The sequence below is a fragment of the Oncorhynchus tshawytscha genome, linkage group LG15, assembly GCF_018296145.1.
Source record: "Oncorhynchus tshawytscha isolate Ot180627B linkage group LG15, Otsh_v2.0, whole genome shotgun sequence".
NCBI lineage: Eukaryota > Metazoa > Chordata > Actinopteri > Salmoniformes > Salmonidae > Oncorhynchus > Oncorhynchus tshawytscha.
Window position 1 is genome coordinate 29,083,203 of NC_056443.1, and position 12,980 is coordinate 29,096,182.

Genomic DNA, 12,980 nt, shown 5'->3' on the forward strand with positions numbered 1-12,980 from the left:
CTTCTGAATCATTTCTTTTCAAAGGCCAGTCTACAGTCCGGGTTAGGGTTTGGCCGGGGTAGACCGTCATTGTAAATAAGAATTGGTTCTTAACTGAATTGCCTAGTTAAATAAAGGTCAAATCAAATAAATACAGTAATAGTTTCATAGTATAGTGGACAGCTAGCACTTCACAAGACCTCTTCATATTGTGTAGACATAGAAAGAAATGTCCAGATAAGAGACTCGGTCAGTTGTATCAAGAAATTACTTATTATACTATACTGACTATACCTCAATGGAACAACAGACAGACTTCAACAACCAACTAGCTACTGTGCTATAGGACGGGTTAACGTGGTAGCAGTAATATGTCACTCCCCTTAGCTCCTCCTCCTCCTGCACTCCCACATTGGCAGCCATCACCCCTGGCTCCCAGCCCTCTTTTTCCAACCACAACATCCTGGCATCAGGGTCATCGTCTGAAAACCAGAGGTGAGACCCAGAGTTCCTCAATGCCTCCAGGTACTGCTTTAGCACCTGGCTGACCTTGGCTCCCCATTCCCTAGACTGTAGCAAGGTATCTATGGTGCACTTGTCTAGAATGAGGTCCAGGCTCTCAGAACCAAGTCCATCTTCGAGGAAGGATTCTGAGGTTGCATGGCTTTGTTTGCTCTGTGTTCCTACATTAGGCGCACAGCAATAGGGGAGATGTCAGCACAGGTCATCTGCACTGGCCAGGGAGAGTCTTTGTGTATGCAGGGTCTTAGGCCAGAGGTACCACAGCCCATGTCGAGGACGCTAAGTAAGGCATCCGAGTTGGGAATGTGGCATGGGCAGGATGAAGTGCCGGATTGCGTCAAAATCAAAGAACCATTCAAAGGTCTAGCTTTTGTTTTCTGTGTAGAATCGGTCCCATGTTGCTTTTTCGTCCATGTTGTTGATAAATGAGTAGGGACAGAAAGGTGAATGTCAGGGAGAATACTAAAACATACTGGCAGTATTATATCATTTTCATAATGTCAGTTTATAAACCCTTAAAGCAGAGTTTCCCTACCACTACACAGCTGATTCAAATAACCAACTCATCATCAAGCTTTGGTTATTTGAATCAGCTGTGTAGTGCTAGTGCAAAAAACAAAACATGCATTGGGGGCAGGACCGAGTTTGGGAAAACCTAACTTAAAGGGGTAATCTACAGTTGCTTCATCCATTGTTGGACTTTTGAATTAATGAAATGTGCCCATTGATTCTTGAAGGATAATTTATAAATGCCTCATGAGCTTAGTTCAACTGTTGTACACCATCAGAATCCAAAATATAAGCTTGTTTCACTCCAATGTTTGTAAAGGAATCGTAAACAAACACTATGCAGCCTCAAAACATGGTTAAAACCATTGTCACGAATTCCCTGCTGGTAACTATTATCTCACAACCCTTTCAAGTTGTACACTCCTCTCCCTACCGGATCCTGAGAGTCTTGAGCAGGGGTGTCACACTCATTCGATGGTGGGCTGAGTGACTGCAGGTTTTTTGTTTAAGACCTAGACAATCAGGTGAGGGGAGTTCCGTACTAATTAGTAACCTTAATAAATCAATCAAGTACAAGGGAGGAGCGAAAACCTGTAGACACTCAGCCCCTGTGAAATAAATTTGACACGTGGTCTAGGGGTAACATAAACCAGCCTCTCAAACGCTCTCTGGCCTGTGTGTCCTGGGCCCTGATTGGTTGCTAAGAGGCACATTGTTAAGGGGCAGGTCACCTGACAGCTCTTCTGACTGACTTTCTCAACAGAAATATCTGAATAGATAGCAAGTAAGGTAGCTAACAGTATTTAGCTAGAAGCCAGAGGTCAAATTGAATGTGTTATCGTCTAGGTTGCATCAACTTATTTTACGAAACAGAAAGAAATGGAGACATACTTGTTAGACTGGATTGGTGCCTCACACGTGATGTTGTGATTCATTTCCCTAACCTCCTTGGCTAGATTGTCAGTATGTTTAAAATCTCACTGCTCCTGTAGCTACATACTGTGTGCGCAGTGGTGGACGACTGCACATGCGTCAACCAATGTAAACAAGTATGCAGTACTATGGAGGCACTTCTATATACTCTGTTTTCGATACACACACATACACATATATATACAGTTGAAGTCGGAAGTTTACATACACCTTAGCCAAATACATTTAAACTCAGTTTTAGACAATTCCTGACATTTAACCCTAGTAAAAATTCCCTGACTTAGGTCAGTTAGGATCACCACTTTATTTTAAGAATGTGAAATGTCAGAACAATAGTGGAAGCCACAACTTTGGAAGTATGCTTGGGGTCATTGTCCATTTGGAAGACCCATTTGCGACCAAGCTTTAACTTCCTGACTGATGTCTTGAGAAGTTGCTTCAATATATCCACATAATTTTCCTTCCTCATGATGCCATCTATTTTGTGAAGTGCACCAGTTCCTACTGCAGCAAAGCTCCCCCACAACATGATGCTGCCACAGAACACGTCTCCTTCCTGAGTGGTATGACGGCTGCGTGGTCCCATGGTGTTTATACTTACCTTCAGTCGTTGCTCCCAAGGGTGAACCAGACTTGTGGAGGTTTTTTTTTTTCCTGAGGTCATGGCAGATTTTTTTTTCTTCCCCATGATGTCAAGCAAAGAGGCACTGAATTTGAAGGTAGGCCTTGAAATACATCCACAGGTACACCTCCAATTGACTGAAATAATGTCAATTAGCATATCAGAAGCTTCTAGAGCCATGACATAATTTTCTGGAATTTTCCAAGCTGTTTAAAGGCATTGTCAATTTAGTGTATGTACACTTCTGAGCCACTGGAATTGTGATATAGTGAATTATAAGTGAAATTATCTCTCTAAACAATTGTTGGAAAAATTACTTGTGTCATGCACAAAGTAGATGTCCTAACCGACTTGCCAAAACTATAGTTTGTTAACAACAAATTTGCAGAGTGGTTGAAAAACGAGTTTTAATGACTCCAACCTAAGTGTATGTAAACTTCCGACTTCAACTGTAAAGTACCAGTCAAAAGTTTGGACACACCTACTCATTCCAGGGTTTTTCTTTCGTGTTACTATTTTCTACATTGTAGAATAATAGTGAAGACATCAAAACTATGAAATAACACATGGAATCATGTCGTAACCAAAAAAAGTGTTAAACAAATCAAGTTCCCACATATGCTGAACACTTGTTGGCTGCTTTTCCTTCACTCTGCAGTCCAACTCAATTGGGTTGAGGTCGGGTGATTGTGGAGGTCATCTGATGCAGCATCATCACTCTCCTTCTTGGTCAAATAGCCCTTGCACAGTCTGGAGGTGTGTTATGGGTCATTGTCCTGTTGAAAAACAAATGATAGTCCCACTATGCGCGAACCAGATGGGATGGCGTATCGCTGCAGAATGCTGTGGTAGTCATGCTGGTTGAGTGTGCCTTTAATTCTAAATAAATCAGTGTCACCAGCACAGCACCCCATACCATCAGACCTCTTCCTCCATGCTTCACAGTGGAAACCACACATGCAGAGATCCTCTGTTCACCTACTCTGCATCTCTGAAAGACATGGCTGTTGGAACCAAAAATCTCAAATTTGGACTCATCAGACCAAAGGACAGATTTCCACCAGTTTAATGTCCGTTACTAGTGTTTCTTGGCCCAAGCCAGTCTCTTCATAATGGTGTCCTTAAATAGTAGTTTCTTTGCAGCAATTTGACCATGAAGGCCTGATTCACATAGTCTCTTCTGAACAGTTAATGTTGAAATGTTTGTTACTTGAACTCTGAAGCATTTATTTGGGCTGCAATTTCAGAGGCTGGTAACTAATGAACTTCTCTGCAGCAGAGGTAACTCTGGGTCTTCCTTTCCTTTGGCAGTCCTCATGAGAGCCAGTTGTCAAAGCGCTTGGTTTTTACTACAGCACTCAAAAAAAACTTTCAAAGTTCTTGACATTTTCCAGATTGACTGACCTTCATGTTTTAAAGACTGTCATTTCTCTTTGCAAATGTAAGCTGTTCTTGCCATAACATGGACTTGGTCTTTTACCAAATAGGGCTATACCACTCTGTATACCACCCCTACCTTGTCACAACACAACTGATTGGCTCAAACGCATTAATGAAAGGAATTCCACAAATTAACGAGGCACCTGTTAATTGAAATGCAGTCCAGGTGACTACCTCATTTTAAATAAAAAAATTAACTAGGCAGGTCTGTTAATAACATTCTTTACAATGACGGCCTACCACCGGCCAAACCCGTACGACGCTGGGCTAATTGTGCACCACCCTATGGGACTCCCAATCACAGCCGGATGTGATACAGCCTGGATTCGAACCAGGGACTGTAGCGACACCTCTTGCACTGAGATGCAGTTCCTTAGACCCCTGCGCCACTCAGGAAGTAGCCTGAGGTGAGAGAATTCCAAGAATGTGCCAAGCTGTCAAGGCAAAGGGTGGCTACTTTGAAGTATCTAAAATAGAAAAATATATTGATTTGTGTAACACTGTTACTACATGATTCCCATACGTGTTATTTAATAGTTGTCTTCACTATTAAATTCTACAATGTAGAAAATAGTAAAACAATTAAAAATAAAACTTGGTATGTGTGTCCAAACTTGACTGCTACTGTGTGACACACGCACAGAGAGATAAGGACATTACATAGACACGGAAGTTATTCAAATACTACATTTCAGATTGCTGCTATGCCCGCTGAAATGTGACAATACCAGACGAGTGACAAATACATTAACATACAAGTCAAATAAGATGTAATCCCTTTAATAAAACTCATGAAACGCAGTGGACCAAAGGAAAATAATCCAACAAAAAAAGCAAGTTGATAACATTTACAACCACCAAAAAAAACAAAAAAAAACTGTACAACTCTATACTCCTGGATTCACTGCTATTTTTTGAAAATCTTTTTTTATTAATTCACTTTTCTGTGATGAGGGGAAACAGGAGTGAAGGGGCGGGAGAAGAGGGCTGTATAATGTGATAGTTTTTTCTCTCTCAGATACAATAGTGTAACCTTCGTACACACTTATGCATCAACGTGGCAGTTGAAGTATTTCTCCACTGCCACTACAGCAGTGGAAAACAGGGGGGGGGGGAATCTCTAAAACAGCAGATTGTTATTTGTACAAGATGTCGTAGTGGCCGGGTCTATAGAGGAGGAAGACACGAGGCTCGCTGCCTTCAGGGAAGACGTGGTGGTTGACAGAGCCTCCCTCACCCCGGTCCATGTACTCTACTAGGATGGACACGTTCAAGGCCTGGGCCAAGGCAATGATGTGGATATGGTCACTTTCTTTAGACATGGGCTCCACCTCCTGGACAAGAGAAACACAGACGACAATTGAAGTGTTTTGACTTGTTATCGCTGTTACGCAAGACAGAAAAAGTAATGAAGACATTGGAATGTGCATGCTGCATACCCAAGAGGACCATGTAGGAACACTAGTTCTGACTCATTGCACACAACCAAGGTTCCGTTTTAGGACCACTATTGTTTTCACTATATATTTTACCTCTTGGGGATGTCATTCGAAAACATAATGTCAACTTTCACTGCTATGCAGATGACACAGCTGTACATTTCAATGAAACATGTTGAAGCCCCAAAATTGCCCTCGCTAGAAGCCTGTGTTTCAGACACAAGGAAGTGGATGGCCTCAAACGTTCTACTTTTAAACTCAGACAAAACAGAGATGCTTGTTCTAGGTCCCAAGAAACAAAGAGATCTTCTGTTGAATCTGACAATTAATCTTAATGGTTGTATAGTCGTCTCAAATAAAACTGAAGGACCTATGCGTTACTCTGGACCCTGATCTCTCTTTTGAAGAACATATCAATACCATTTCAAGGACAGCTTTTCTCCATCTACGTAACGTCGCAAAAATCAGAAACTTTGTCCAAAAATGCAGAAAAATTAATTCATGCTTTTGTCACTTCTAGGTTAGACTACTGCAATGCTCTACTTTCCGGCTACCCGGATAAAGCACTAAATAAACTTCAGTTAGTGCAAAATACAGCTGCTAGAATCCTGACTAGAACCAAAAAATTTGATCATATTACTCCAGTGCTAGCCTCCCTACACTGGCTTCCTGTCAAAGCAAGGGCTGATTTCAAGGTTTTACTGCTAACCTACAAAGCATTACATGGCCTTGCTCCTACCCATATCTCTGATTTGGTCCTGCCGCACATACCTACACGTACGCTACGGTCACAAGACGCAGGCCTCCTAGTTGTCCCTAGAATTTCTAAGCAAACAGCTGGAGGCAGGGCTTTCTCCTATAGAGCTCCATTTTTATGGAACGGTCTGCCTACCCATGTCAGAGACGCAAACTCGGTCTCAACCTTTAAGTCCTTACTGAAGACTCATCTCTTCAGTGGGTGATATGATTGAGTGTAGTCTGGCCCAGGAGTGGGAAGGTGAACGGAAAGGCTCTGGAGCAACGAACCGCCCTTGCTGTCTCTGCCTGGCCGGGTTCCCCTCTTTCCACTGGGATTCTCTGCCTCTAACCTTATTACAGGGGCTGAGTCACTGGCTTACTGGGGCTCTCTCATACCGTCCCTGGAGGGGGTGCGTCACCTGAGTGGGTTGATTCACTGATGTGGTCATCCTGTCTGGGTTGGCACCCCCCCTTGGGTTGTGCCGTGGCGGAGATCTTTGTGGGCTATACTCAGCCTTGTCTCAGGATGGTAAGTTGGTGGTTGAAGATATCCCTGTAGTGGTGTGGGGGCTGTGCTTTGGCAAAGTGGGTGGGGTTATATCCTTCCTGTTTGGCCCTGTACGGGGGTGTCCTCGGATGGGGCCACAGTGTCTCCAGACCCCTCCTGTCTCAGCCTCCAGTATTTATGCTGCAGTAGTTTGTGTCGGGGGGCTAGGGTCAGTTTGTTATATCTGGAGTACTTCTCCTGTCCTATTCGGTGTCCTGTGTGAATTTAAGTGTGCTCTCTCCAATTCTCTCTCTCAGAGGACCTGAGCCCTAGGACCATGCCTCAGGACTACCTGACATGATGACTCCTTGCTGTCCCCAGTCCACCTGGCCGTGCTGCTGCTCCAGTTTCAACTGTTCTGCCTTATTATTATTCGACCATGCTGGTCATTTATGAACATTTGAACATCTTGGCCATGTTCTGTTATAATCTCCACCCGGCACAGCCAGAAGAGGACTGGCCACCCCACATATCCTGGTTCCTCTCTAGGTTTCTTCCTAGGTTTTGGCCTTTCTAGGGAGTTTTTCCTAGCCACCGTGCTTCTACACCTGCATTGCTTGCTGTTTGGGGTTTTAGGCTGGGTTTCTGTACAGCACTTTGAGATATCAGCTGATGTACGAAGGACTATATAAATAAATTTGATTTGATTTGACAACCAGACAAAATTCAAGCCATATGTAAACAAATCATCAATCTAGCATTGTGTTTATTAAAACACACTAACAAAAAAATTACACAAGAATAACAAGTGTTTCTTTTTGGGCGAGTAGAGATAGTTTCACCCTGTTTCAGAGTGTTTTCATCCGCTTCATACCTACTGAACACGACCCAATTGGAACCCACCTGCTGGCAGAACTCCTTGACGGAGCGTCCACCCTCGATGAAGTGCTGGAAGAAGCCGTGCTCCCTCTGCAGGTAGCCTGAGGTGAGCAGCCGCAGGTACACCACGATGTAGTCTGACACGCTCTGGTCTCTGAAGGAGCCCAGCAGCTCACGGAGGCCCGGCTGCTTCTCACACAGCTCCAACAGGTCCATGAACTAGGGGAAGAATTAACAATAATATGGTCAGTTAAGTGATGATTTTATGTGATGTCACTAACAGCTGTTAACATGTTCAGTATATGTGTAATGTGTGTGTGTAATAATAGAACAGCAACTCACAGTATTGTGGAAGTCTTCGATGGTGAACTCTGTAAAACCCTGGTTGACCAGGTCCAGTTTGCTCTTTGCTGCCACTGCTTTGAACCTACAGCGACATACATTGCATCATCGGTATTCAGTAGCAATTAATGCAGCAACACTAACTAGATGACATCCATCTGTCTAGATGCACTATGGAAGTGCTACGTTACCTCTGCAGCTCTTTGCTGTCTTCTAGCAGTGATTCGAGATGTGAAAAGCCAAAAGCTCTGTAGAAACAGTTCCCATCTGGCCGCGTCTTGCGGATATACGAGTATTTTTGTGTAAATCCTAAGGGGGGACAAGGACAGAGTATACACAGTAAATACAATCGTAATGTGACTATTTCGAACCTTCATTAGATGTGGTCATAAGGATCTTTAGCGTTAAACCAGTAATATTATAATAAGCCATTTAGCAGACACTAGTCATGCGTGCATGCATTTTACATATGGGTGGTCCCGGGAATCAAACCCACTATCCTGGCGTTGCAAGCACCTTGCTCTACCCACTGAGCTACAGAGAAGCAATGTTCCCTGCCACACAGAGCGCAAAATACATTTCATCCCATGGAGAGAAGCACGAGACTGAACTTCACACAACTTTCTAGAGTTTTCCTCGTTAGTTAACACTATCAACGTTTCCCCAATTGTGATTGAATCAACGCAATATTAGCCACTTGCAATGCAACATTCCGAAACAAAACGAACTTTGCAAGATATTTTGTTGTATTCAGAGCGCATCAGAATAGGATTCTACTGCGCACAACACAACCCATACGGAGAACAGCGCGGCATAACCAATCAAAGCTCCAGTAGGCCCATATGCAAATAGACCATTGCCATATATGGATCTGTGCCATTTACTTAGAACTGGAGTGTTTACAGCATGATCGGTCATGAGTAGATGCGCTTGTTTAGAGATCAAAGCAAAAGCTGCATGTAGCCACATGTGCACATTTTGATCATATCCTTTGCTAGTTATTGAGTTTTAAGTCCAGTTATAGATAATTTGTAGTCAGCATTAGGGGAGTGATTGCTTCCAACAAGAGCAGAAATTGTGTACATTTCTAGACTTCTTTGAAAAGCTAGTCATGTAAAGAGCTTATTTTTTCTTCTTAAAGGGGCAGTGTTGTATTTTGAGACAGGATGAATAAGCTAAGTAGCCAATAGGCAGAGGGTAGCATGTCTGATTCTCTGTAATAATGGTATGGGAATAATGTATTTCTGTAAAGTGGTCTCTTGCATCAAACATTTTCAGTCACATCCTTGTCTGAAGTACCGGTGGATAAACAGGTTAATGTCAAACCCATCATGTTTTTTCTTCTTCAAAAAGGTCTCATGGACTGAAAAGGAGACTTAAAAACATCTCGCAAGCCCATCAGACTGTTAAATAGCCATCACTAGCACATTAGAGACTGCTGCCCTATAAACATTGACTATAAATCTCTGGCCACTTTAATAATGGAAAAGTAGTCACTTTTATAATGTTTACATATTTTGCATTACTCATCTCATATGTATATAATGGATTCTATTCTACTGCATCTTAGTCTATGCCACTGACATTGCTCATCCAAATATTTATATATTCCTAATTCCATTCCTTTACTTTACTTAGATTTGTAAGTATTGTGAAATTGTCAGATATTACGGCACTGTCAGAGCTAGAAACACAAGCCTTTCGCTACACCTGCAATAACATCTGCTAAACACGTATGTGACCAATAAAATGTGATTTGACTGTAGGCATTGAACACCATACATTGTCTGCTACTGTAGGCTGAATGATGGAACAGCTATTTCCATGTTAAAATGTTATGGGATGCATTTTCTCCATTGTTTCTTATGGTAGACCACTCTGGTAGGCCTACATTATGATCAAACAGCCACAGTAGCCTACTTGGCCACTGTTAAAACTAACTTAAAGCGAGTACAGCCTCGGTGTTCACAGTAAACACGCGCTGGAAGTTGCACAGTATTTTCAATGTTCACGTTTGCACTCAGCAGACTGGAAATTTGCTCAGTGCCAAAAAAGTTGAGGGAACATTGCAGAGGACCTGTATAAAGTCATTCAGATTCAAATCGTGTAATACAAGATTCTTGTGGTTTACTTACCTTGATCTTGAGCTGATAAATGGTGTCTTCCACGGCATACTCTCTCTGCAACACTGATAGTTCCTGTCTGTCTGACACTAAAGGGATGCTAGTTGCGATCTAGACAGTCAAACAGACAGGCAGACTGTTAAGGCACAGACATTTGTACTCAGATTTATACAAACCAATATAAAAACAGGGTCTTCATTTAGACAGGCAGTCCAAAGTTAATATTTTTCCCCCACTAATTGGTGTTTTGACCAATCAGATCAGCTCTGAAAAAGATCTGATGGGAAAGATCTAATGTGATTGGTCAAATGCCCAATTAGTGGGAGAAAAAAATATCAGAATTGAGCTGCCTGTCTAAACAGCCTGGGTGATCCAAAACACGTGATGCAAAGGCATGCAGTTCAACCTTTTCCACATCAGACTTATGTCAGTCTAATTAAAAAACAGCCTGCACATTATCAATGTTTATTCAAGTATAAAATCTCTCACCTCCTGCTGGATTCGATCCTGCTGAGCCATAATAGCCTCATCATAAGCGAGGCAGTTTACTCCTCCCGCTAGAGAAGAAAAAAACAACACCATAGAAGTTTGTAAACATTTTAAAAAGGCCAGTTCTGGTTCTGTAATTTGTACCACAAAATGAGATTGATGACAGTAGGCATGTAGTTTAAGCAAATTCTGTAATCGCATATCAGTCTATTGATAAATATAAGTATTGAAGCTGGTTCACGTGGGGTGCAAGAGCAACGATGTGGTCAGCGTCTGACCATATTTTTGGAACAATTAGAATTGATTCACTAACTAAGCTTGCGAACGTTCGTGCTAGCCAGCTAACTATCCAATTTCAGTTATGGCGTCAAACATTTGACAACCAATTGAAAGTCGGCAAAAATATACTGAGTGAGAGCCTTCATTAGGTCGCATAAAAAACAATGGTGTTTACTCCATCCTCCCTAAAAATATAGCTAGGTCAAAATGCGTTTCTTTGTGTGTGTGACTTGAATGCTATGGCCTCCCCCATTCCCTTCTCATATTCATAACAGCAGCTTGTCCCTCAACTGCCATCACTAGATTACCTAACTGCCACATTACACCTCCATAAAAAAATAACGCATTAATAGCCGAAGCCGGTTAGATATCTTTCGTTTTGATGTTGTGTCACTCACCCTCCATCTCTCCCTGTGTTATTTCCTGCTGCTGTTCGTCCGCCATTTTAGCTGTAGAATTCTATTTCCTTCGTCTCTCTGACCTCATTCTAAACTTCCGGGTTACACTAGTAGTCCAGGGATGCAATCTATACCTATATGTAAATCATGTAATCATTATTCCAAACAGACGGAAAGCTATAGTTTCTATTGGACAAATTCAGGTAGTTCCCGCCCCGTTTCGTTCTGTTTGGTTCCCGGGGAATACACCCCCTGTGCCAGCAACTAGTGATTTTCTCTGACAAATGCACGTAAATACAGATATAACACATATTTAGAACGGGTCATCAGTTTCCTGGCTCAAATAACTATCTATTATTTACGTGCAACTAATGTGTGCAGATTTAAAACTTTTCAAATTTTATATAATATTTGTAATATTTTTTTTTGTCATTTATCAGACCAATTTACAAGACAAATTAGAGTTAAGTATCTTTCTCAAGGGAACGTCACAGATTTTTCACTTAGTCAGCTTTTGGACCAGTGACTTTTCGGTTACTAAACCAACTTCCTGAACCACAAGGCTACCCTAGTTTGATTGTAGGCCCTCGTTCTCAAACACTTGGGTCAGCTCATGTGCAAATGGATTACACAGTGCATTCGGAAAGTATTCAGAACCCTTGTCTTTTTCCACATTTTGTTACGTTACAGTCTTATTCTAAAATGGATTCGGCCTCCATCATTCTTAAATGGAAGAACTTTGGAACCACCAAGACTCTTCCTAGTGCTGGCTGCCCAGCCAAACTGAGCAATTGGGAGAGAAGGGCATTGGTCAGGGAGGTAACCAAGAACCAATGGTCACTCTGACAGAGTTCCAGAATACCTCTGTGGAGATGGGAGAACCTTCCAGAAGGACAACCATCTCTGCAGCACTCCACCAATCAGGCCTTTATGGTAGAGTGGCCAGACGAAAGCCACTCCTCAGTAAAAAGCACATGACAGCCCACTTGGAGTTTGACAAAAGGCACCTAAAGGACTCTCAGACCACGATAAGCAAGTCTCTGGTCTGATGAAAGCAAGATTGAACTATTTGGCCTTAATGCCAAGTGTCACATCTGAAGAAAACCTGGCACCATCCTTACAGTGATGCATGGTGGTGGCAGCATCTTGCTGTGGGGATGTTTTTTTTAGAGGCAGGGATGAGGAGACTAGTCAGGATTGAGGGGAAGATGAACAGAGCAAAGTACAGAGAGAGCCTTGATGAAAACCTGCTCCAGAGCGCTCAGGACCTCAGACTGGAGCGAAGGTTCACCTTCCAACAGGACAACAACCCTAAGCACACAGCTTAGACAACGCAGGAGTGGCTTCGGGACAAGTCTCTGACGCTCCCCATCCAACCTGACAGAGCTTAAGGAGCTGCAGAGAAGAATGAGAAAAACTCTCCAAATACAAGTTACAGACTCAAGGCTGTAATCGCTGCCAAATGTGCTTCAAAAAGTCCTGAGTAAAGGGCCTGAATACCTTTGTAAATTAGATGTTTGTTTCTTTTTACACATTTGCAACACTGGTGTTTGCTTTGTCATTATCAGGTATTGTGTGTAGATTGGGAAGGGGGGGAATTTAATATGTTTTTGAATAATGCTGTAACGTAACAAAATGTGGAAAAAGTCAAGGGGTCTGAATACTTTCCAAATTCACTGTATACACACACGGAGATGACAGCGGCATGATTTTGAAGGCACCACACTTACATTTTGGCACCCCACACCATTGTAAAAATATTTTGTAAGCTATGAATCTCTACATTTAATATATACAAAT

At 42.3% G+C, this 12,980-nt stretch overlaps 1 protein-coding gene across 1 annotated transcript; it reads right to left on the reverse strand.

Moving 5' to 3' along the window:
• Positions 1-4,770: 4,770 nt before the first annotated feature.
• LOC112214787 (ubiquitin thioesterase OTUB1-like) lies at positions 4,771-11,310 on the reverse strand. Its single transcript, XM_042298404.1, is given in 8 exon segments — positions 4,771-5,340; positions 7,574-7,768; positions 7,892-7,976; positions 8,083-8,191; positions 8,194-8,200; positions 10,027-10,125; positions 10,504-10,571; positions 11,181-11,310. Coding segments are annotated over 8 exon segments (807 nt in total). The 5' UTR covers positions 11,227-11,310; the 3' UTR covers positions 4,771-5,142.
• Between the last annotated feature and the right edge of the window lie 1,670 nt (positions 11,311-12,980).